Source organism: Vespa crabro, chromosome 22, assembly GCF_910589235.1.
Source record: "Vespa crabro chromosome 22, iyVesCrab1.2, whole genome shotgun sequence".
Lineage (NCBI taxonomy): Eukaryota > Metazoa > Arthropoda > Insecta > Hymenoptera > Vespidae > Vespa > Vespa crabro.
In genome coordinates this window covers 905,001-932,044 of record NC_060976.1, presented here as the reverse complement: position 1 = coordinate 932,044, position 27,044 = coordinate 905,001, and the positions used below count along the sequence as shown (strand labels likewise).

At 27.3% G+C, this 27,044-nt stretch overlaps 3 protein-coding genes across 7 annotated transcripts in view; 2 read left to right on the top strand and 1 right to left on the bottom strand.

The window, feature by feature from the left end:
* The first annotated feature begins 2,778 nt into the window (after positions 1-2,778).
* On the top strand, positions 2,779-11,717 carry LOC124431835 (A disintegrin and metalloproteinase with thrombospondin motifs 7-like). The gene is made up of 6 exons (XM_046980175.1): positions 2,779-2,942; positions 3,473-3,617; positions 5,815-5,907; positions 9,357-9,566; positions 9,672-9,801; positions 11,437-11,717. Exons 1-6 carry the CDS (start codon positions 2,791-2,793, stop codon positions 11,715-11,717), a joined length of 1,011 nt encoding a protein of 336 aa, XP_046836131.1. The 5' UTR covers positions 2,779-2,790.
* LOC124431677 (A disintegrin and metalloproteinase with thrombospondin motifs 6-like) lies at positions 9,683-15,927 on the top strand. 2 transcript variants are annotated; one of them, XM_046979849.1, is made up of 4 exons: positions 9,683-9,786; positions 13,931-14,045; positions 14,747-14,997; positions 15,268-15,927. In XM_046979849.1, exons 2-4 carry the CDS (start codon positions 13,944-13,946, stop codon positions 15,752-15,754), a joined length of 840 nt encoding a protein of 279 aa, XP_046835805.1. In that variant the 5' UTR covers positions 9,683-9,786; positions 13,931-13,943; the 3' UTR covers positions 15,755-15,927. The 2 variants fall into 2 exon arrangements, with proteins under 2 accessions (XP_046835805.1, XP_046835804.1); XM_046979848.1 differs by lacking the exon at positions 9,683-9,786 and adding an exon at positions 11,890-11,958.
* A 3,063-nt stretch (positions 15,928-18,990) lies between these two features.
* The window catches only part of LOC124431626 (A disintegrin and metalloproteinase with thrombospondin motifs 12-like), a 21,242-nt gene continuing 13,188 nt past the window's right edge, over positions 18,991-27,044 (bottom strand). For 2 of the 4 annotated variants that reach the window (XM_046979736.1, XM_046979735.1), the window contains exons 10-17: positions 26,535-26,771; positions 25,633-25,756; positions 25,395-25,521; positions 24,194-24,314; positions 23,806-23,955; positions 23,303-23,421; positions 22,108-22,277; positions 18,993-19,767 (exon numbers count right to left, since the gene is read on the bottom strand). In XM_046979736.1, the coding sequence (XP_046835692.1) occupies positions 19,106-19,767; positions 22,108-22,277; positions 23,303-23,421; positions 23,806-23,955; positions 24,194-24,314; positions 25,395-25,521; positions 25,633-25,756; positions 26,535-26,771 (1,710 nt within the window). In that variant the 3' untranslated portion in view covers positions 18,993-19,105. Of the gene's footprint in view, positions 19,768-22,107; positions 22,278-23,302; positions 23,422-23,805; positions 23,956-24,193; positions 24,315-25,394; positions 25,522-25,632; positions 25,757-26,534; positions 26,772-27,044 lie in introns of all 4 variants that reach the window. The other 2 variants (XM_046979738.1, XM_046979737.1) reach the window with 2 other exon arrangements.

Sequence of the window (27,044 nt, the reverse complement as noted above, 5' to 3'; positions counted from 1 at the left end):
ATATACAGGATATCCAAAAGGTATGAGATCAAACTTATACTATATATTACTGAAATCAAATGGATAAAAGAAAGTTCATATAAATTTAGGTCCAAAAATGCTTTATTGAAGAGATAATTACAATTTATTTTTTTTTTTAATCTTTAAAGATATTTACGATTTATTTCTATTCGTCCAATTAGTGATCACCGAATTCTTTCTTTTCTTTTTTCTCTAGACTTCTATTTATGAGATATTTATGGGACAAAAAAATTGGTTTATAAAAATACGATAGAAACGGAAGATGAACTTTGAGAATATATTCAAAATATATTTACTATTATTTCAAATACTATTGAAATATTAGAAAGAGTACGACAATTACTAATTTGACGAATGGAAGTGTGCATTCTTCCGGTGGGAGAAATTTTCAAACATTTTTTATAATTATTAAAATCAATTATAAATATCTTTAAAAGCATATATCCTTTCAATAAAATATTTTCTGGCATAAGTTTATATGAACTTTTTTCATCTATTTAATCTCAACAATACGTAGTATAAGTTTGATCCTATATTTTTTGAACACTGTCTATATATATATATGAGCCGTTTATTTTGAAAGTGGCCTAACTCCATTTATCTTCAAATCGAAATATTTAAAGGTTTGCGTTTCAATGAATTTAAAAATATACGTATAGGATACTAATGAGTCATACTACTTAAGTGTATCTAAGGGTGTTAAATTTATAGTTCTTATTAAAATAGTGGCAATTATTAGGTGAATAATATGCGTTTTCTTATCAAGAATGGAGTTAGGTCACTTTCAAAATTAACAATCAGATTCATTATAAAATTTGAAGGTGCCCAAATCCATTCAACATAATTTAAAATACTTCAAATTGAAAAAACAATACTCAATTTATTTTACATATCTTTAAACCACTTCGAAAACATAATTTATGCGATTCAAAACATTTTTTAATTACGTAACGTACAAAATTACAAACATAAATTTATTACAAAACAATTTACTACTCATCTAGATTTTGTATGTGTGAAAGGGTTTGAAGAAATCATGATGTTCCGGTGGTATAGGTCAATTATATCGTAATAGGTCAATTATGTCTTTGAATTTTGCTGTTGTAATTTATCTGATATTTTTATACAGTGGTGTCAATATAATATTTTCGAACTCTCTTGGTCTACCCCGACGTGGTAATAAATTCAGGACTTTAAAATTTGCATTTTCATTCATTGATTTAATTATAAATGGAGTTAGACCACTTTCAAAATAAACGGTTAAATTATTGAATTAACTCTGAAAACTTATGTGTCAAGAATTAACGTTTTTGCTGGGAATATAAGCAACCTGAAATGCTTTACTGATAAATAAGATAAAGTTGTACATGTAATTATAGCAACCTGAAAAAATTGACAAATAGAGTTAGGCCACTTTCAAAATAAACGGCCCATATATATATTAGGTTGGAAACTATGAAATGGGCGTTGAATGAAAATAAGTAACTAAACAAAAACGCCCGTTTTATAGTTTCCAACCTAATATATTTTTTTTTTTTAGCAATAGAAAGAAATAAAAAAAAAAAGAAAGAAAAAGATATTTCTAAGTGCATGTAATTCAGGACCTAACCGAAACTCCTCCCCTCTTTGAGATCTCACACATCTCGTTGTGTGAAGATAGTCGAAAATGAGAATTAAGATGTTTGTTTCTCCAGCGAAATCGTTCGAATAACGATTGAACACCGTAACAGATGAATTTGGGGATCACCAAGAATATAGAAACAACATTGAAACGATTTCAAGAATGGCAAAAATATATGAATCCTGGCGATGACGATCATCCGAATCATCATGATCTGGCGATATTACTTACTAGGTTACATATATATCATATATCATTTGGTTAAAATACAAAAGGATTGATCACTATGTTTACACGTATGAATGAAAATACTTTTCATAGTTGATAATATTCGAACAGGATGAATTTCTGCGTGACACAGGAGCTTTGTGGATTCACGGGTGTATCTACTATCGCTAGCACGTGTGATCCTTTAAAGGGAGCCATTATTGTCAAGGACAGTGGCCTTACTACGGGATTTCATATAGCACATCACATAGGACACACGTGAGTCTACATCAAAATTAATTCCGATGGATTTTTACTTTGTTTATCGTACAATTGGCTTCCTTTATTTATCTTCTTTTCCTTCCTTTTCTTTTATCTTTTTTATTCTCTTCATCGACCGATGAAAAATTGATTGATTTCAAAAAGCTATAGTATTGATAACAAAAAAAAAAAATAAAAAAAAAGAACTATAAGTACGTAAAATACAACAGGAACATTATTTTCACAATTAAAAATTACTGCTAATGATATATTATAATTATCGAAGTCATATATACAGTCGTAATATACAGTGAATAAAGAAATTGAATTTTTTTTTTTTAAGCGGGCGAATAACTTTGATAGTTCTATTCGAATAATACTTAGATTTTAAATGACTGAGAGAGAGAGAGAGAGAGAGAGAGAGAGAGAGAGAGAGAGAGAAAGAAAGAGAGAATGATAAAAAATTGTTTGAATGAGTTCGACATGTTAATAAAAAAAAGAAAATCATTGGCTGAAAAGCAGCTTGATTTTTTCTCTTTTTCGTTACTTTCTTTCTCTTTTGTTTTCTTTGTCTCATTCATTCTCTCTGTTTCTCTCTCTCTCTCTCTCTCTCTCTCTCTCTTTCTCTCTCTCTCTCTCTCTCTCTCTCTCTCTCTCACTTGCTCGTCATCAGACTCGGTATGTCACATGACGTCGGACGGGAGAACGGATGTACTGGGATAGTTCATCATCACGATGGATTCGTGGAAACGTCGGTTATGTACCCTGGAAGTGCATACGTGACGAAAAAGTGGTCCAACTGTTCTCGGAATTATTTACAACATTACATCGAGTTAGTTTGTTCTTCTTTACCTTTACCCACACACACACACACATACACATATTGTTAAGCATATCTTCTCACAAATATTAATTCTTTATTTATTTTCTATTATTTTTATCATTCGTTATATCGATTATATTAATTTACATTCATATTGTATATATATATATATATATATATATATATATATATATATATGTATATATATATATATTGCAACATTATATCGAGTTAGTTAAAAATTTCTTTTCGTAAATATTATTTCTTGATTTATTTTCTATTATTTTCGTTATTCGTTATATCGATTATATTAATTAATTTAATTTTCATGTTTAATTCATTAATTAATTTTCATGTATATTGTGATTATCAATTTCATTTATAAACGTATAGATATGTTATTTCTTTAATTTAAATTATTATATATATTTTTTTTTTTTTTTCATTTTTCTGTGTATTATTCGTTCGTAAAAAAAAAAATATTTCATATTACCTATATTAATTCTTATTTCATCGTTTTCTTTTCGAATTGAAATCAGATCTGGTTTGGCTCGTTGTCTTGAGGATGAACCAAAGGATCATCATTTTCCTATAATGGAGATGTTACCTGGGGTCATATATAATAGCGATTTTCAATGTCGTCTAATGTATCGTCAGGATGTCGTTCATTGTGATCTCGATATCGTAAGTTATTAAATTTGATTGATTTAACGTTCCCACGATCATCATTATTTATCATTGTTCACCAGAAATTAAATTCGATCGAATGATTGACATTTTTTATTCTTATAAGAATTTAGATTGTTTTTTCATTTTTTTTTTGTTTTTTTTTTTTCTTTTTTTTGTTTTTTTCTTTTGCTTTGCAACGACCAACCTCAAAACATAATATTCCGTATAACTGAAAAATCGTTTAAATTTATATCTTCGTTAATTTAATGATCTAATTGTATAATTTTTCTTATTCTTAGAAAGTTAAGAAAGGGATTAATTGTTTAAGACAAAAGATTTTTTAACAAAACAAAGAAAAAAATAAGAAGAAAAAGATTGTTCCTTCAAAAGTATTTTTCGTTTCTTTTCTTTTGTATTTATTTATTTTTTTTTTCTTTCTTTTCTTTTTAATCTATAATATCATCAAAATACAACATTCCGAATAACTGAAAAGTCAGGCTCAATTGATAAAAAAATTGCAAAATTTATATAAATGCGTTGTGAACGTAAATTGAAGGGGTTACATTTATTTGAAAGATTAAGAGAAAATTGATCTTCTAAAAATATTTTTTCTTTTTTTCTGTTGTTTTTTTTCTTCGATAGTACCTTTAAGAATGTTCATTAAAAGTTTTATCAAAAAATTCGAAAAATTGACGAAGTTATAGCTTTTTGAAGTTGACTTTGTAGAATTTGATATTATTCCGATGTAATATTACTTCGTACGTTTGAAAATTATTTGAAAAAAATTTGAGAAAAGATTTTTCTACGATTATTTCTCATGTCATTTATCCAGTCTTTCTGGATTACGAATATATTTTTAAGATCTATAATTTTTTTTTGTATTTCTTTTTATAATTAAAACATTATAATAATTTTCATCAAGAGTCGCATAATAAATTTAATCGCTCGTACTTTTATTTTTCTTTTTTTGTTATTAAATGAAAACATCATAAACATTAGCTTCATAATGGACCGGCTTTTTTTTAATTGCTATTTTTTTTAATTATTTTAATTGCTTTCCGTTGACAAATATGTCTTTAAATAAGTACATGCTATTACGCATATTTAATGATTATTACTTTCTTTTTTTTTTTTTTTTTTTTTTTTTTTAATTAATAAAATAAATTACGTACAAACAAAGGAATCGTGAAAATTGGATCCTTCCTTGGATCCAATTGGATGTATGTAACCCTTTAAAAAAAAAAAAAAAAAAGAAAAAAGAAACAAAAAAAGAGGAAAAAAAAGAAAGAAGGAAAGTAAGACGAGAAAAAAAAAACATGAAGGTTCGAAAATGAAAACGCTCGAGGGTAGAAAATAAAATAAAGAAAAAAAAGAAGAAGAAGAAGAAAAAAAGGAATACATAGACATAGAGGGGTGAATAGCAAGAAGAAAATTTCGATAAGGCGTGACTATAGCAAGTCACGCTTACTTGCTAACGGTAATGAAATTAACCGCATTTTCGATTTTCGTAACTTCGCAACAGCAAGTCGAATGAAATATGTGCAGAACTGTGAGTAGTATATGGTAATAGGGTGGGGATAAAGTGGGTTGGGATAGGTAGGGTGAGAGTTGTATGAAGAGCGTGAAGGGTGGAAATGAATATTGTGCAAAAGGGTGGCCTGAAAAAAAAAAAAAAGAAATTGGAAACGCGCGTGGTAAAATGGATCGTCAACTTGAAATGGATCCTCGATGATTAGGCATATATACCGACCGTAAAGAGGCACCATCTGTCGTTAGCATCTCCAAGCTGTTGCCTCTTTTCTTGCCTGACGCGTATCTGCCTTATCCGTACGGTAAAATATTTGTTTGTAATAGACCATTATTTTTCCACCCCTTTATCCGTCCCTCTCTTTTCTTCCAACCCCTTATCCTACCTATCTCTACCTACCTACGTATACTTATCCAACACTACAACCTTTGGCCCTCACTAAGATAAGAAATTAGAATGGCGTTATCGTCGGTTAAAACGATATCGCAATCAACACGAAAGAAAACGGGCAACTTAAGGGAGCTCAAGGTAGCCGTATGTGAAAAACGATTCTTCTCTCTCTCTCTTTCTGTCTTTGTCTCTCTCTCTCTCTCTCTCTCTTTCTCTCTATCTGTCTCTCTCTCTCTCTCTCTTTCTCTCTATCTGTCTCTCTCTCTCTCTCTCTTTCTTTTTTTCGTTTTACAGAACTGCGAGACTCTGAGCTGTTCTATTCCGGAAAAGGGTTGCGTGTCAGTTAGAAAACCACCCGCTGAGGGAACCCCCTGCGCCGAGAAGAGGGTAAAGTTATTATCACTTTTCAAAAAAAAATAAAAAAAAAAAAAAAAAAAAGAAGAAACATTACAACGACTAATTAGCACGAATTCTTTCGATTGTTTCACGAAGATAGAATCGATCGAAATTTCGTTCTTCTTGTTCTTTTCTTTTGTATACTTTAACGATATAATTTTCCTTCCTTCCTTTTCTCTTTGTTCTTTTTTTTTCTTTTTTTTTTTTTTTTGCTTCTGTTTGTATCGAATCCTTTGGAAAAAAAAACAAAAAAAAAAAAAAACAAAAAAAAGAGAAAGGAAGAAAGGAAAAGATATATTTTTATTTACTTTTTCACTTTATTTTTTTTTTCTTCTTCTTCTTTTGACGATATCATCATCAAGTTCATTAGGTACATATAAAATCGAAAAAAAGTCATTATTGAATAGGAATCGATAGGAAAAATAAAAGAGGGAGAAAAAATAAAAAAGATATTAACAAAATTAACATTCATTACGTATAATTATTGATTATTCTATGATCTGTCAATTATGAGTAATAAATAATAGAAAAGATTGACGCTGGTAACATGACATTGGTCAGTATCGAGATATCAATGCGAAATCGGATGGATTCGAAAAAAGAAGAAAAAAAAAGAAAAAAAGAGAAAAAAAGGGGGAGAAAAAAGAAAAAAGGAAAAAGAGATTTTTATTTGTTATGCAAATAACAAATCGTTTCAAAGCATTAATATAGTTGTATTGTAAACGAGGACGTTCAAATTTATGTGACAATGTTAATAAGCCACAGTCAGAGTATTACGCGGAGGTGAGATGGGAGGCGGGGGGGGGCAGGGAATGACGATGATAAGGGATAAGAGGTGGAGGTAGGGGTGAGAGTGTAGGGGGAATGGGGTTAGGGGAGGATGGTTAACAATCGCAACGAAAGAGAATCCAACGAAACGAACACACAGACCAAAGTCATTAGCAGCGTACTGTCAATGCAACAGACTAGTGGTATTCATCCCTCTTTCTCTCTCTCCCTCTCTCTTTCTCTCTTTTGTACTATCAGTGACGATATACACCTTTAGTTTTGCGCGGGATTCCTGCTAATAGGCAATTTCTAATTGCCTGGCTGAATCTGACAAAGTTAATCGCTTTGTTTCCCCAGTTCGCTCGGCCAATCGTCGTACTCTATCTTTTTTTTTCTTTTTTTTTTTTTTTAATTTTTTTCTCTTTTTTCTGTCCTCCCCACCAACCCCTCGTTGACCTGATACAATCGACGATTTACGAATCTATATATATGTACATATATGTATATATATATATGTATGTATGTGTGTGTGTGTGTGTGTGTATATATATATATATATATATATATACACATATGAGAAAGGCAAAGCGATTTAAGCGATTCTGTTTCGTTTATGTATTTGTCCGATTGAGTTAATACGTGGACAATGGATATTTTTTGATGATTAGGCTAAAGTTGGATGAGTATCTATTAGAGAAATATTAATTATGATAATTATTTAGATAATAGATTAATGCAAAATACTTTTCGATATATAGAGGGTGATTATAAAGTAAAAGCTCAATAGAATATCAAATTTGTTAGAAGGAAAAAAAAAAAAAAAATATATATATATATATATATTGAAGAGTATGAAATATCAAATATCCGACTTCCGATTAAACTGGAAGTTTTATATATATATTTCTTTTTATTATTATATATTATATATTATATAATAATGTAATATAATCTATAATACATGCTACAATATATGTATACATATATATATATATATATAATATTGTCTAGACGTATGCAGTAATGATATAAAACGATAATACAAATAAACACAAAGAACATTTACAGATATAATAAAATTATACAACCTACAATAATCAATAAAAAAGTTATTTTACATTAATAGCCTTTCTCTCTTTTCATTGAAACTCGATTTGTAAGGACGTCGCAAAAAAATTTGATTCACGATTTGCGAAATTAGAAACGAATTTCTGGTTTATTGCAATTTTATTATTCTTTGCACGGTCTCGCCCGTTCACCCTTTTCCCGCTCATCCCCGCATCTACTGTCGTACTAGTATTGCGGAAAAATTGCCCTCTCGTAAACTTATCGCAACGATAAAAGGAAACGAAATCGTTGTATATTGCGTGGACATACGTGACGAATAATACGATTTTACGTGGTCACCGTGTCGGCGAAGCTTTTCGTTTGCGATGAAACGAGAATAAAATGAATTTCGTTTATTTCACTATGAACAAAATGATGAAAATCGTTATCTGATCCTTCGTAAATACAGAGAGAGAGAATGAGAGAGAAAGAAAGAGAGAAAGAGTAGCGATCAACCACAAATAGAATATTAATTGAATTATTTTTTCGTTAGATAATAGAGCTGTAATTGGATAATGTTTCTTTCTATTATTTGAAAAGAAAAAAAAAAGAAAAGAAAAAAAACGCTGACGAATTTTTAATTCGTTCGACATATTTTTTTTTTATAAACAAACGAACAAACAAACAAACAAACGAAAAATAATATATATGATCCTTTTATTTTGAAAGTGGCCTAACTCCATTTATCTTCATATCGAAATATTTAAGGGTTTGCGTTTCAATGAATTTAAAAATATACGTATAGGATACTAATGAGTCATACTACTTAAGTGTATCTAAAGGTGTTAAATTTATAGTTCCTATTAAAATAGTGACAATTATTAAGTGAATAATATGCGTTTTCTTATCAAGAATGGAGTTAGGTCACTTTCAAAATTAACAATCAGATTCATTATAAAATTTGAAGGTGCCCAAGTCCATTCAACATAATTTAAGATGCTTCAAATTGAAAAAACAATACTCAATTTATTTTACATATCTTTAAAACACTTCGAAAACATAATTTATGCGATTCAAAACATTTTTTAACTAAATAACGTACAAAATTACAAACATAAATTTATTACAAAACAATTTACTACTCATCTAGATTTTGTATGTGTGAAAGGGATTTGAAGAAATCATGATGTTCCGGTGGTATAGGTCAATTATATCGTAATAGGTCAATTATGTCTTTGAATTTTGCTGTTGTAATTTATCTGATATTTTTATATAGTGGTGTCAATATAATATTTTCGAACTCTCTTGGTCTACCCCGACGTGGTAATAAATTCAGGACTTTAAAATTTGCATTTTCATTCATTGATTTAATTATAAATGGGTTAGACCACTTTCAAAATAAACGGTTAAATTATTGAATTAACTCTGCAAACTTATGTGTCAAGAATTATCGTATTTACTCGGAATATAAGCAACCTGAAATGCTTTACTGATAAATAAGATAAAGTTGTACATGTAATTATAGCAACCTGAAAAAATTGACAAATGGAGTTAGACCACTTTCAAAATAAATGGTTCATGTATATATATATATGAAAAAAAAGTGATCAATTTTGATATTGCAGTGGTGTTATAACATGAAGTGCGTCATGATAGGTGAACGATTAGGAGCGATCGATGGTGGTTGGAGTAGTTGGTCATCTTGGAGTCGATGTTCTCGTAGTTGTGGATCCGGTGTGGCCTTTGCAATGAGAAGATGCGATCATCCAAGTCCAACCAATAGCGGTACTTATTGTCCCGGTATAAGAAAACGTTACAAAATTTGTGCCACCAATGTGAGTTCATTTTAAATTGTGCCATCTATCAGAAATTTTTTTTTCAATTATTCTTTTTATTTTTGTTTGTTTTTTTTTTCAATACTTATAATTTCTTTCAATTAGCCTTGCGAAATCGATGCGCCATCGTTCAGAGACGTTCAGTGCAATGAATTCAACGATTGGGTCTTTCCAGAGGATGGAAAAATTCATCGATGGATAGCTTATAATTTGCCGGAAAGTATGTTTCAAATTTGTCTTTTGTCATTAATCGAATTTATTAATTTTCTTTTTGTTGAAAACTACTTTACATTCATAAATAACATGTACATCATTTTATAACGGGTGTGACGTTTTAAACGACACGGTATGTAATATATTCGATTGCAGTGTTATCCATAAACGAACGTTTACGTACAAATCAATTTCTTTACGAAGAAATAAATATTTATGACAACGAATAAAATTATGTAGAATAAAAGTTATTAGATTTTGAATAGTATGATATCTAATATATATATATTTCGTAAAGGACACCGTTGTCTCATGATGACACGAAAGTAGTAACAATTTTTTTTTCTTTTTTTTCTTTTTCAATCATGAAATCTATGTGTCTATAATATACCTATTCATTGGTATTTTAATATATCGAATTATAAAAAAAAAAAAAAACAAACATCTAATTAATGAGCCAATTATAATATCACCATTAACGATATCACGGCGAATCTGCGGATTAATAACCGATGTAAACAGCATCATATTAAGTTAAGCTTAAAGTATTGTATTTCATTAAAAAAAAAAAAAATAAATAAATAAATAAAAAAAGTAAATAAATAAAAAAGAAAAAGAAAAACATTGTTATGAATTCCAAATTTTGACATTGACAGTATCGGCCCGCTGTTAAATAGATTCAACAAGTATTACGTTTTATTTCGCAAAGTCTAATCCCATCTCATTCAACATCTCATTCCGTACTCACTTAAATCTAATTCCTAACGAATCTAATCTCTAATGAACTTTGTACGAAACGTTTGTTTATAAAAACCTATAATAATTAGTTATCATTTGAAATGGGACAACTTATTATATCACGATAGACATATCAATTGTAAATTGTAAATTTTATTAATATGTAACATTGATTTAAAGATAGATTAATAGAAAATGATACGTTACAAGATTAAGAATGATCAGATTATTTAAAAAGGCTATTTTTATTTTTTTTTTTTTTATTTTATATTTATTTCTATTTTTATTTTATTTTATATTTATTTAAAGACTATTTTATTTTATATTTGATTAAGACTATAAAATTTCAGATAAATTATCGTCGTATCGATGAATTATAATTCTTTTTAATATAGGATATAGGATAAATCCAATTTGAAATTAACGAAAAGAATCGATATTGAAAAAATCTTTTTGTCTTCAATTGACATCAGATATACGATTAAAAAGAATTTTTAACAAATTTGATACAAATCTCAAATATATACAATTTCAATAATAAAATTCGTCACGTTCGGTTACTTCATTGACTCAATAAAAATCTAAACATGAGACGTATAATAATAATAATAATAATAATAAAACCGTTCATCGTGTTTAATTATATCTCCGATTGCCCATTGGAATATAGTTTCTAGGTTGGGTTTAAATTGGCTTTTAGTAAGGAATTAAAGGAACCCGCGATTCGTAGAATCACGAAATGCCGGGCATTTCTAACGGCTTAAAGAGATCGTTTTCCCTCTTTCTCTTACCCCTCTTTTTCCCTCTTAGCCTCTCTATCTCTCTCACTCTCTCTGTCTCTCTTACTCTCTCTCACTCACTTACTCTCTCTCTCTCTCTCTCGTTCTCTTTAATACAAAACGATTAACCTCGCAATTAGACTTGAAAGCTTCCGAAAATCCGTGCTCCCTATACTGCCTAAGCGATACGGGTTTGGTAACGTCATTAAGGCCAAAGGTCGTTGATGGTACTACATGCTACAGAGGCATCCGCGACATCTGCGTATCTGGCGTCTGCAGAGAGATACCATGCGATCTCGATATGGAATCCAACGCGGTCGAAGATGTTTGCGGCGTTTGTCGAGGTGACAGCACATCCTGCAAGATCAAGGAAGGAACGTTCGTAATCCAAGCCCAATCAAGTCCGTTAATTAGCCATTAATTACCTCTAATAACTCTCTCTCTCTCTATCTATCTATCTATCTCTATTTCTATGTCTATCTCTATCTCTCTCTCTCTCTCTCTTATCCTATAGCTAATACAAATCTTTCGATAATGTCAGAACCGAGGAAGATAGTAGACGTACCGGCTGGCTCAAGAAACATACGAGTTGAACTAACTCATCCTACAAAGTCGAGAATTATGGTAGAAGCTAAGAGTTCTGGATCTACTTTAATCGATGGGTAAAAAAAAATCCTATTAGAAAAAAATAAAGTTATTAGAGGAAATTAAATTGAAGGACATATGGTGTGTGTGTGTGTGTGAGATCAAAAGGGAGAAAAAGTCAAAAAAAAAAGGACGTATTTAATTATGAGTTAACTTAAATAAAATTAATTTATAATAAGAATAATAATAATAATAATAATAATAATAATAATAATAATAATAATAATAATAATAATAATAATAATAATAATAATAATAATAATAATAATAATAATAATAATAATAATAATAATAATAATAATAATAATAATAATAATAATGATGATGATGATGATGATGATGATAATGATAATAATAATTTATGATAAATAAAAATAACGTATCTAAGTGTTGTAAAGTGACACGAATTTTTTTTTTTAATGAATCGAAAATATTTCATTCATTTCGAAAGTGTTGTAAATCCATTTCTTCTACTTTTTATTTTATTTTATTTGTTTTTTTTTTTTTTTTACTAATTTCGTGATATTTAATTATTTGCATTGCAATCGATAGAAAAATATTGATAATTAATTAATAATATCATCATTTGATCTTTTTAGGAACTTCATTATATGTAATTCTTTTACGTAATGAATTATTTTTTTTTAATAACTATTATCTTAAAAATATAATATTTTTGATTGGTCCATGAATGGATTTATTTTGGAGTTTGATAATTATCAAATTTTGAAAATTTTTAATAATTACGTATTTATATTTAAATTTTAATTGAAACGTACACCCTTTTTATTCATAATTTTTAATAAATAAATATAAGTATAATTATTTCATCTTAATATTTTGTCTCGCAATGAATTAAAAATTACATTATTCTTTAATAAATCCAGATATATATATCCTTTATATGTTATTCATTTCGTGAAAATTATTCTGAAAGTTTTTTTTGTAAATAATCATTATATAGAAAAAAATAAACTCGTCATATCGTTATACTCTTCCAATTAGACGAGTATATATTATTTTTATACAGAAAATTATTGACATAAGGTTTTTTAATTTTTACACGTTTTCTCAATTTACACATTAAATCTAAAATTTGACAAATTCACGTACGTCTCTGTCGATATTTAGTATAAAATTTTATATAATTTTTTGTTTTTTTTCTAAAAATCATTTTCATCCAACATATTTAAACCGATCTATATATTCCATCCTTCTAAAATTTTGATAGCGACATAATTCTTAGATTTCATATCATTTCATTATCATTTTGTAAAAAAAGAAAAAATAGAAATTAATTTTGTTATCGCTTATAGCATTATACAATGATTGTTTATAATAATCCCACGGAATGTATAAAAAAAAAGAGCATAACAAAAAATTCTCCCAAGTTCTTTAATAATAGAAAAATTGAATATTTTTAACAGCTATTTCTATCAAAATTAATCGAAATGACTAGTTTAAAAAAAAAAAACATAATAATAGAATATATTAATATTCATTGATTATTACTTTTACACGAAAGTAATTCCATATTATATAGTACATTTTTGATATTATTAATCCATTTGACATATTTTATTACTTATACATCATAAACAATAATAAGTATAATAAAAAAAGCTAGAATAGATCGTGACGTGTCGAAATTTGTATCATTTTAAAAAAGATCGATTATTGGCAAAACGAACAAGCATCACTTTCAATGTAAATAAATAACAAATTGAAAATATTTAACGTTCACCCGTTATAGATCGAACGTAAGGATTTGATTTTTATTACTTTTTCTTTTTTTTTTTTTTTTTAATATAAAACGAAAATGTCCGATCAAACGTAAAAAGATATAATCGTAAATATGATTAATTGATATATATATATATATATCTTTTTTTTTCTTTCTTTTCTTTTCTTTTCTTCCCTGAAATTTCGGAATAATCGATCGTATAGAATTTTTTTTTTTTTTAGAAATAAATGACTCGATTGTTTCAGAAATCACTTAGGAATGTACGAAGTGGCAGGCTCGAAGGCGTGGCTCGGTATGATAAGACCGAGACAGGGAGCTTTAAATGTGCCAGGACCCGTCACGGAAGACTTGGTTATATTGGTAAATATAATGAGAATGCAGTCGTCTAATTACTCGTAGCGCAGTACAGTGCCGTTCAGCGATATCGTATCTCTGACCAGTAAGAGAGAAGTGTTTCGTACATGAGAGTGTCACGCACACTTTAACACGTACATACGTAACACTAAAACGATTAGATTGTACATACGATGAAGCGTAGGTAGTTACAATATTTATATTACCAGGAACGTAGAAATATCGCATTACGGATAACGTATTCTTAACAAGACGTATTCTTTAGTTCGAATCGTTTAGAACGATTAAATATTTTTATCGTACGAAGTACCCATTTAAAGTTTTCCTTTATCCTAAATTTATAACCTTATGGTGTAACGTAAATACCGGTGTACTAAAACGTATTAACAGCATTCTTTAACCAAAGAAATATTATGAGGAGGTATTTGAGGGTATATAACATATTTATGAGAAAATACTTATCTCGATCCAACAACCGTAACGGATTATATTTTATCGGGAGAAGGAAATTTTTTTTTTTTTTCTAATTGGATGAAATTGTTGATTTCGATTTTTTCTTTTTCCTTTTTTCCTTTTCTTATTGCTTTTTTTTTTTTTTTTTTTTTTTTAAGAAAGATCTCCAAATCTCTAAGTGACATATTATATAATTGAAATATGAGTCAATTCTTAAATCGTTATCACATTAAATATGATACTTTGAATTTAAGGTACACCCGGTGGAAAATGTAACCTTGAAATACTCGTTGGGATTGAAACAAGATAAACCACGGAGGGGAAGATTCTCATGGGGTTTTGTTGACTGGGAACCATGTACAGCTGTTTGCGGACCCGGCGAACAGGTCTCGAAGGCACGTTGTATAGAGGAAATCGGTGGTATGGTTGACGAGAATAATTGCAAAAATCTAACAAAACCGGATGTGAAAGTTAGACCGTGCGATCAAGCACCCTGTTTACCCAGGTCATTTTTAATTATTTCTTATTTAATGAAATTAATTAATTATGTCATATATTTGATTCGAAAAGGTGTTCAATTTTTTTTCCCTCTCTTTTCTTTTTCTTTTACGCGAAAAAATATATCCGTCCATTTATCTGTTAAAAATTTTTCGTAGAACGAAATTGAACTTTTTTGAAATGAAGAAACTTTTTTCTTTCTTTTTTTCTTTTCTTTTCTTTTTTTTTTTTTCTTTTTCCTTCGAACGATCGATCCAATTTAATTATTATCAAACAGATGGATGTTAGGCGATTGGCAAGGTTGCGAGAATTGCACGGCAACGTGTAAAAGGATACGAGCAGTGAAATGCATACGTCCGATTGGTCATGGTGAACAGGACGTTGATATTATACCGGATAACTATTGTCAAGGACCAAAACCAAAAGAGTCAATGTTATGTTCCTCCGAAATAAATCAAATCGATCGTATCATCGAGGATATCTCAATTGATGAGGATAAATCGTTAATTAACAATGAGACTACGGTTAACCTTGATGACATTAATAAAGGAGAACTCGTGATCGATAAGGAATATATTGATAATTTGACCCTTACCATTATAATCGAACGCGATGAAAATAATAATATTATTAATTTGCCGAAGGATCTTTCCTTGAAAACGTCAGAAAACGATTCGGAATTGGTATTGGTTGGAATGGATGCTGTTAAATATATACGAACAATACAGGAGGAAAAAATGAAAACAACTTTTTCATTTTTCTAATACAATATTAATAAAATTAATTAATAATCGATCGTCTATGATCGTAATAAAAATATATTGAAAGAAGAATTAAATAAGTTACGTATAAAAGAAAATTATTTATTTATCATCATTCGTTGATAAAGAAGAAATTTGAATCCTTGGATGTACAGTTTTGATCGAACAAATTTAATATGTCGAAATAAAGATTATGATTGAATTAATAACGTAGTCATTATTTTCGACAAAAAAGAAATAAAAATTTTCATATTAACGTTATTAACATCGTCATCGTTAAAATATATCTAATGATTGAGTTAGTTTAAAAAAAAAAATAAATAAATAAAAAACAATATTTTCTCTTTCAAAAAGATACATATGTATATTTCATTTCAATTCGTTTATTAAAATAATATTTTCTGCCAAGTTTGCATTTCCTTTATCATTCGTTTCGTATCATCGAGTAAATAAATCCATACGTATATATATATATATATATGTATGTATATAAGTATGTATACATGTACATGTGTATGTATGTATATATATATATGTATGTATGTATCGCCTTCCTTTCGTTTCGTTCGAACACAAATAATCAATTAATTAATTTTCGACTGTTTATTTTTTGCTTCTTGATTTTTTTTTTTCGAAAAAATAAATACGATCTTTCGACGTCATAGGTTTTACATTCCGCATAGACGTTTACAATTACACGGTTATAATGATCGTTTTATCGCTTTGTTAGCGTATTTGATTAGAACCATCATTAGATCTCTAGGACGATATTACTGTCAAATGTTTTCCTCAGGAGATTTTTCTTTTTTCTTTCCTTTTTTTCTTTTTTTTTTTTTTTCTTTTTTTTTTCTTGCGACTTCGACAAATGATCAATAATCTTGTCAAATCGATCGAGTCCAAGGCTTCGAACTTCGTAAAATCTGCAGATATTTTTATCGTTAATATTCCTATTTTTTTTTCTTTTTTGTTCATTTTTTCTTTTTTCCTTCATTATAAATATAAAGTATACTAATTCTTGAATGAAACGAGATGAGAACGCACGATACACGTACGTAGTTAATGAGTGTCAATATTTTTTGTTTTCTTCTTTTTTCTTCTATTCTTTTTTTTTTTCTTTTTTTACGTTCCTTTTTTGCAACGTATTAAATATCCAATTGATGTTTCGTTTTAAAAGACAAACATTATTGTCCTTTAGATAAAAATGGCAATTTATTTCATTGAAAGGATGTATCTCAAGCGATCCTATAATATCTTCCTTAAAATCGTTTCGATAATACGTTTCGCAAAGCTCTTATCGAAGATAATCTCCGAGTGTACAGTTTCGATTTTCTTTTTTTGGTATTATTATTATTATCGGTTTTTTTGTTTTTTTTTGTTTTTTTCGAAAAAACCGTCTAAATTATTCTGCGATGCTCTCAGAATAACCAGCACGTTTTAAAAACCATTCGTTCGATTTGTTTTCGGTACACATGTAGTCCATTGTTAATCGCTTGTCGGTCTAAAACGTTGGACGATAACCTGACGTAATCCTTTTCTCGTACAAAACACACATTCAAAATGCGTTTACGATTTTTCGTTAGTCTTTAAAGCATTATAAGATAATGAAGAGAAAAAGAAAGAAGTAAATAAATAAACAAATAAATAAATAAATAAATAAATAAATAAATAAATAAACGTCGAACGTGATATAATCACAAGTATTACGAAAGAAATATAATATATTATATTTTTAATAGACGGGTAAAGTCTAATATTATTTACATACAATTTAATAGTCTATTATATATTATATATTATATATTATATTAGGTTAGAAACTATGAAACGGGCGTTTTTGTTTAGTTATTTATTTTCATTCAACGCCCGTTTCATAGTTTCCAACCTAATATATAATATACTATATAATATACTATAGTATACTATATATAATGTACTATAATAATAATTAATATATATATATATATATATATATATATATATATATATATGTTATTATATATAGTTTAATTTTTTACTTTAGAGTATTATACTAATTTTTTTTCACGAAACAAACTTAATATATTCTCCATATTATTTTTTTTTACGGTTAGTCACTAATATTCGAATAACGTTGATAAATTTTTACCCTTATTTCGTGCTTTCTCACCTGACATTTCAATAATACGTGTTTTACGTTACAAATTGAATTTTATGCAAATCTAAATCAATCATTTCTTCACGAATCAAATTCAATCTTTTGCAAATCAAATTTATAAAAAAAAAAAACCTTTTTTTTATTTTTTTTATTTTTCTTAAGCTCGTAATAAAAGATATAATCAAATGTAAATTCGTTGTTAAGGAATTCAAAATTTTACATAGAAATTTTGCGATCTAAATTTTTCGAAATCATATTTATAGGTCTTCAAATCAAATTCATTCCTTTATATATAAATATAAAATTTTTCATCGAGTTTATCGTATTTCATATTTTTGAAATAACACGTAACGAATAAATATTTTTAATAATTCTCTCGAATTTATAATTACAATGTACAGCTTATCAAAATTAAACGTTCAACAATCGACGATGAGTATATTTTGTTTCAACCTCAAACCACATTTACAGTAAATTATTCATTCCCGTAAATTGTAAGAATTCCAGGAAAATTAAATATCGATATAATTGCACTTCAATTTCATTTTACTGTGAAATTTTATAATATTGATCTTTTATATTAACAATTATAATTAATTAATTCACCTCGCTGTAAACATTGCAATCTATCAAAATTAAATACAGTTGTTGTTTAGTTGTAATTAATATTGCAACAGGTTCTCTAATTGAGAAGTACTGTTATACAAATATAATAAAATTTTTAATTTATTAACAATAAATTTACAATTGATTTTATTTTTATTATAAAAGCTTAAAAAAGAAAAAAAAAGAAAAAAAAAGAAAATAAAAGAAACATTTAATTTGTAAAGAAGCTCAACTTTGCAAAAGATCGATTGTTGTCCGATAGATTAGATATTAGCGTTTCATTCAGCATTGCTATGGCTTAGGGAAAAAATGTAAATAATAACCTTAATTATTAAAGTTAAAATTAATCTATATGATTATGTTAATCAAAAAGACGAAAAGAATTCTTTTATACGAAGATATATATTTATTAAAATAATAAATATATATCTCGATTTATTTATTAAATTCGTTTATTAAAATAATGTTTACTTCTAAGTTCTAACGTTCATAGATACTACAGGTATTAAATGATGACGAGCTTAATAATAGTAATAAAAAAAAAAATAAATAAATAGATAAATAAATAAAAAAAAAAAAAAAAAAAAACAGGCATCGAGAAAATAAAAATGAAGCTATAAAGTTAGATCGGATTTATTTTCTGATCTCTGTATCGCCAACTTCTCGGACATATTGTTCTTCGGTTGTTTGTTATTAACGAGTTCCTCTATCAATCTAACAGCTTCCGCTCCTTTGTAAGTTTTCTTGTGTTTAGTATCGATACTCATTCCAACTAAGTCACCGGCCTCTTGATAAGCTTTATCCGATAGATTAGATAATAATGATTCTTCGTTGTAGGGTGCATTCATTAATATTACGTTTTCCTCAGGAATTGAATCTTTTATTATTGATCCTGGTTTTGGGGTAGTGAAATTTGTCTCAACAGTTGATAATTCACAGGTACGTTTTCTCTTATTCTCAATTTCGATCATCTTTTCTCTCAACTTCTCCTTCTCCTCTGCCTCTTCCTCCTCCTCCTCTTCAGAATTCATCACCCAATCTCGTAAAAACCGTCGGAAATCATTCGATTCGTTTTTATCGTAACTTTTACCAATGATCTTCGTCGAGGCACGAATATTTTCTAGATATCGTGCCAAACCGAGATCCACAAATCTATCGATCATCTTACGTCGATCATCGTCCGTTAAATTTTCATCCCTTTCGTCGTCCTCGATCAATTCGTTTCTTCCAGATTCTCGAGTTTTCTTATCGCACGTTTTCTTACACGGTCTCGTTCCTAGAAAAAGTACGAGCAAATAGTTCCACGATTGATATATAATTGTAGGATATAGATATAAGTAGGAAAATGAGTTACTTCGCTTTGAATTCGTCATTTTGCAAATAGAATTTGTTCATTTTGCGGAATGCATTTTTTTACGATTTTATTTTATTTTCTTCTTCTTCTTTTTTTTTTTTTTTTTTTTTCTTAAGTTTCGATTATGAATACATATAATAATCAAATGTAAATCTATCGTTGAAGGAAATTCATAATTTTTATGATATATAAATATACCGACATATAAAAATATTTCTTTGAATAATAATAATTAAAAACTCATAGGACTAAACGAATTCATCGGAAAAACTTTTTCAAAACATTTTTCTTTGCGATGAGTTGAATTTTTTTCATATCATCGACATCAAATTCAATATTGTTTTAAATGTAATTATATTTAAATATAATATGGTAAAACATTGTCAAAGTTTAACTATTATTAATTTTTTATTCGAAAAATTAAAATTCTAATCTTGATAATTGATGAAATAATGACATACGCATAATAAAAATAACTTGATACAAGTATATTCAGAATATTTTTATATCATTAAGCCTTACAAAAAAAATATCATTAAGGCTTATCGTTAAAGCTTAAATTGTCAATAATCATGTATATATAAAAAATCATCAGTAACGTTGAATAAATTGAATTCGATTTGCGAAAGAATGAATTCGATTTGTGAAAGGATGAATTCAATTCGCGGAATGATAAGTGTTATTTGCAAATGGGTCAATTCAATTTGCAAAAAGTTGAATTTGAATTTGCAAAATCTGTAAAAGAAAAAAATATGTAATATGCAAAAGGAAGATAAACGATTTGTTATTTTACAATTATATTGAGATGAGAAAAATTTCGAGTAAAAAAAATTCCTATTTAACAAAAGGAATGCAAAGGACGAGAAACAAAAAAAAAAGAAAACAAATAACAGATCGAATATAACGACATGAAATGAAATCAAATACGATAGAAAAATAAAAAAGAAAAAAAGAAGAAGAAAAAAAAAAGAAATCAAAGTAATTTAATTTGATAGAGATTGAACTAAAAATCCAAGAAAAGGATATAGATAAATAGATTGATAGATAAAATGAAAGAAAGATGGAGACGGGAAAAGTTTGAAATCTCAAGAGAAAATCAACATTCGTACGGAGTTAAATTAAGTGAGAGGTTGGCATAACCGAGGTCGAGTATACATACATATATGTATGTTAAATGCTAGAGACTCTGGTTGAACTTTCAAGTGACAGGCGAGAGGACTCACCGAAAGTTCGCTTGGTTGGTAAATCTTGGAAAAAAAAAGCAAAAGAAAAGAAAACAAGAAAAAAATAAGAAAAAGATCTTCGAGAGCTCTTCCTTCTTACGTGACAATGGTCAAGACCGAAGATTTTTTTTTTCTCATTAATTATACTAACACGTACTTGTGTAAGGTGTATCTTTAATTTTGAAAGAAGAAATAAAATTATGATAATTAATAATTTTGCATGGATTTTTTCTTCATTATTTTTTAATAAATAAAAAATTAATTACTAATCTTTAATTAATGTAAAATAAAAATTTACTTATTCCAATTTTTTAAAAATTTATTCTTTAAAGATGTTAATTGTGTTATATATACAAAAAAAAAAAGAAAATTAAAAAGAATAAAAAAAGAATCTTCTTCGAGAGTTTTTCCTTTTTTACGTGACAATTAAGATTGAAGAATTTTATGTTCATTAATTATACTAATACGTACTTATAAAAGTGTACCTTTAATTTTGAGAGAAGAAATAAAATATGATAATTAATAATTTTTTTATACAATTTTTCTCTTCTTTATTTTTTAAGAAATAAAAAATAATTAATAATTATTAAAACAAAAATTATATAATTATAAAATTATAAAATAAAACGAAAAGATATTTATTTCAATTTTTTATGAATTTATTTTTTAAAGATATTAATTGTGTTATATATAAAAAAAAAATATTACTGATATTCTCAATAGAAGAAATAAAATATATGATATATATATATATATATATATATATATATATATATATAAAATATATATTGTAAATAATTTATCATATAATTCTTTTTCCTTGATTGTTTTACAAATATATTATAATTACACGATGATTAAATGAAACAAAACAAAAATTTCCTTAGTCTAATTTTTTGTATATATATATAAAAGGAAAATATTAATAATAATAATAAAAAAAAAGTATAAAGAGAAGTAAAAGATATTTTCATAAATTTCTCGTTAAGAAGAAAATTAAACGAACGAATTAATGAATACGAATGAGATTTTTCTTTACCAACGCAATCCTCTGTTTGTCGTGGCACGCGACCCTTACAGGCATCGAAATTTGCTTGAATGGCTTCCTCGTCTGGTTGACCACTCATTCTCACGCATTGAATTTTACGATGTCTAGTGCCTTTGTTACCGTCGCACGCGCTACACTTGCTCCACTGGCTTACTCTCCACCTAAAGGTGATATATCGTTTAATATATTTGATATGTTCGAAGTGTGTCAAATCAAAAAAAAAAAAAAAGAAAAAATATTTACAATCAAAATCAATATAAGATTTTAAAATAAGAAAAAGTATAAAAATCGAAACAATTTTACTTAATGATGTTATTTAAACTTTCCTTTATAATTTTTCTAGTTTCTTTTCTTTTTGGGCTCATAGAAAAAAAATATATATCAAACAAAAATTACTCGTTTTTCTTTTCTCTCTCTCTCTCTCTTTCTCTTTACATAGAGTATATAGCCATTATAAAAAAACTTTTTAATAAGAAAAATTTTTTTGTATGGAAAAAAAAATAAAAGAAACAAATTTTATCTTGACATTACCTTATATTAGATAAAACAAAAAAATAAATGCAATAAAAATATCATAATAATTTTTTCTTGAAATCAGATAACTTCTATTTAAACGATCTTTCTAAAAAAAAAAAATTTCGTGTTCTGGCTTGAGATAAAATTTTTTTTTAATTTTTGAATACCCGGTATAATATATTATTATACTGTACTATTATATTATATTAAGTTATAATTTAAACTTGAGAAAAAATAAGCAAAAAAAAATAATATTAAGAACATCATATACGTACTAACAAATAATTTTTATATAACGATAAAATGAAATAAAATATAGAAAATACAAAGATTTACATATTTAATATATACTTAAAATATATAATGTGACTTCAAAAGTCATATACATACTTATATATACATATATATATTATATTGATGTATATATATATATATATATATATATATATATATAATATATTAATACTATTATAATATTATTAATACTATTTATATATAAATACTATTAAGTATGTATGTTACTTGAATATATATATATATTATAACAGTATTATATACTTAATATGTAACTTCAAATTTGCATTATAGAAGAGTTACATACAAGACGTATTCATTCATTGTCTTATACAACTAATTGCTTGTTTATATCAATATAAAAATTATTAATTACTTCGCAACACAGGGTTCCTGATTACATACTCGACTCTTTGGTTCTGGATGTGGTATACCATCGCAGAAAGTTGGACTGACTTTTCCATTGTTTTCCTCGACGCAAGTTGGTTCGGACACCTAACAATAATAAAACAAAGTAAAAAATAAATAAATAAATAAAAATCCATTGAAAATTTTTCTTGCAATTTTTTCATTTTAATATCGCATTAAATCCATTGCTTTTGTACTCGTATTAAAACAAAAAAACGACTTGTTGGTCGATGTATCATTTCGTGATTCACAAATGGATATTCAAACGCGAACGCATTGATTTTGTTGTATCGAATAAAAAAAAAAGAAAAAAAAAAAAAAAAGAAGAACAGAAAAAAGAAATAAACGAAAACGAACAAATAAATGTGAAACGTAACGTTATACCCGTTGACTTTCTACCGGAGTCACTTTAATATCGAAATACGATCGTTCTTTGAACGTTTGTACGAGCAAATGCCATATTTACGTTACCATCGAGCCACCACCACAGTTGGCACTGCATTCCGTCCACTCGACAAAATCCCACATATATTTCGGTGAAACGGTCACGTTGGTGTCTACGACTCCGCTCGAGTAGCTATAGTGAATCCCTGGATTCACTTTGGGATAGAAAAACACGTACTGAAAAGATCAATCGGGAAAAGATTTATTTATTTATTTATTTATTTATTTATTATGTTCTTTTTTTTGCGTTTATTTTTTATTTCTCTTTTTTTTTTGTAATTATTCAATTATCAAAAGGTACTTCTCTTTTTTTCTTTTCTTTTTTTGTTGTATTATTCGTTAACTTTATCCCTCTCGATTTAAGAATTAAACTCCAAATGGACGACAAAAATACGTTGTTACGTATTTTACATACCTCGAGATCGATATCTTGGTCGATCGGACCCTTCATCGCGATCTCCTCCTTATCCGGCTCCGGATGGGAGTAAATAATCATCGTACCAGCGCATTCGTAATCGCCACTTCTCTCCTCTCGACTAACAAAACGAATCGTCCGCTAGTCTCGTTAATTATTTCCTCGTTTCGCTCATTAAGAAATCTTATCGAACGAGTTGAATAAATGAGTACAATTATTTTGATCTTTTCTCTCTCTCTCTCTCTCTCTCTCTCTCAATCTCTCTCTCTCACTCTCTCTGTCTCTGTCTCTGTCTTCCTCCCTCTTTCCCTCTCTCTTTCTCTGCATTTGTCTCTCTCTCTCTCTCGCTCTCTCTCTCTCGCTCTCTCTCTCTCTCTCTCTTTCTCTCTCCCTCATTGCGTTCTGCAATTCACTTTTACATTTCGAAACGATAAGATTTAAACACGAGAAGAATCAATCATTGTATCGAGCTTGTTAGTAATTTATCTTACCCAATAATTATAAGGTTAATGGTTGTTATAAAATTAATATTTTTTTTTTCCTTTCTTTTTTCTCTTTTTTGTTTTTTTTTTTTGTTTCCTTTTTGTTCAATATTTTTCTTTGATATACATATATGACGTAGATGACAAATATATTATCAAGGATTTAAGGTATTTGAATCTTATTGATATGTATATATGTATATATTAATCTAATTATATTAACATAATACATATATAAATATTAAATATAATATATAAATATATTATTATATTTCAATATATAATTTTATATATAATAAGAGATATATATTAATATATCATACTGTAATATATAAATTTATTATAATGAATTAATTTATATTAAATTAATATATAATTATATTAATATATTAATATAATTACATGAATAAATATATACATATATATATATGTATATACATATATATATATATATGCATATATATTTTTGATATAACAAAAAGAATATAAATATTGAAAGTTTTCATATACCTTCAAATTAAAATCAAATATCGTTAGTGAAAATACGTTGAAAAAAAAAATAAAATAAATGAATAAAAAGAGAAAAGAAACGAAAATAAAAAGAAAAACACAGTACTCTTTTATTCCAATCGTTCGTTATCGAATAAACGAAAAGAAAAAAAAAAAAGGAAAAAAAGGAAAAAAAAATTAAGAAAAGAAAAAAAGAAAAAGACACTCACTTTTTATCATTCAAACAATACTTGCTGTCTTTAGACAATTTCACTGCGAATATATTCTGCGCAGGTTTCTTTTCCATTAACATTATACTTCGTGCACCACGAGGTACGGTTACAATTTTTATATAAGCTATGGGAAACCAAGAGATCCTTTAGATATATATATATATATATATTATTTAAGAAGGAAATAATTTTTCAAATGTGATAAAAAGAATATATATATATATATATATTTTACCCGATTGTGCAGAAGGCTCGTCAAAATCTCCCTCAGTTATCGTACACTTCGTTCCGTCGCCATTACAAATTCCGCATTTGTCCTCAATTGCATCAGAATCGATTACCCAATTACAACCTACTTTCTGAAATATTATTATCATAAATCAAATCTCTATAAACGATTAAAAAAATTAAATGATTTAACGTTAATAGATTTTTAATATAAAAAGTTTCGCGTATTAATTGGTGTTAATCTTCTTAACGAAATAATATATTTTTCATTTCGAAAAAAGAAAAAAAAAAAGATTTGATTTATCCTATCAATATTTTTAATTAATAAACGACAAGTATTTCGTAAAATAAATGTTAGATAGATATACATGAATATTTGTATAAGTATAAATAATTAACTATCAGAGTTGCGTCTGAGTTGCTTTACTGATATATTATTATTATAAATATTGATCATAGATTTGAAGTATCGATCAAACGATACGATATAAATATCAGTCTATTTAATTTTTTCTCTTCCTTTTTACTTTTTTTTTTCTTTTTTTTTTTTTAATCAACCTAAAGAAAATCCCAAAAGAAGTAATAAAACTTTATCATTTCCTTTTGTAGTTGAATCGACGGTGTAATAGATGGTAAATTGAATTTCTTTTAAATGACATAAACTCCAAACTTCGGAATTTTATCGCACGCGATCGTATTATAAAAAAAAAAAATTATTTTCAAAATAAAAACTAAACGGCGAATGAAAGAAGATATAACCTTTTGCCTAAAAAATGTCTCTTGTTGTTTTAAGAAAATAAAAGAAAATAAAAATAAAATAAAGACAAAGAAGAAGAAGACGAATGAAAGAAAACAAAAAAAAGAAAAAGAAAAGTAAAACAAAAAGTTATAATAAGACATTGATGATACCCTACAAACTCCGGAAAGGCACATATAATTCGTGCCGCCTTTACAAGGAGTTGAATCGTTCACAGTAGGGGATAGTTTGGTGAAAGTGTTTTTCTCGTTGATACAGTAAAGTGCACATGGATTTTGTTTCTCGTACAAGTACGGCGTCCATTGATGAAGCCCGTCAGTCAATACACTTCTTTCATTGTACAAGGAACATTGGACCGCACGAAACGGTGGTTTGGATGGATCACAGGGCTATAAAATTTATTGGAATTATAAGAGATCTTAAATCTTAAATTTCAAATGTATGACATGGACATGAAAAAAGAAAAAAGCTATTAAATGATATTCTTTCTGGACTATTGATACCGATTTTATTGATTTAAACAAAAAAAACAAAAGAGATGAGAATGAAAGCTATCAGAAAAGAAAAGAAAAAATTTATTTGTTAAATATTCTTATTAATTATTACGACAAATATTTCGTAAAATAAATGATTATTAAGTGTGTGTGTGTGTATGTCTGTGT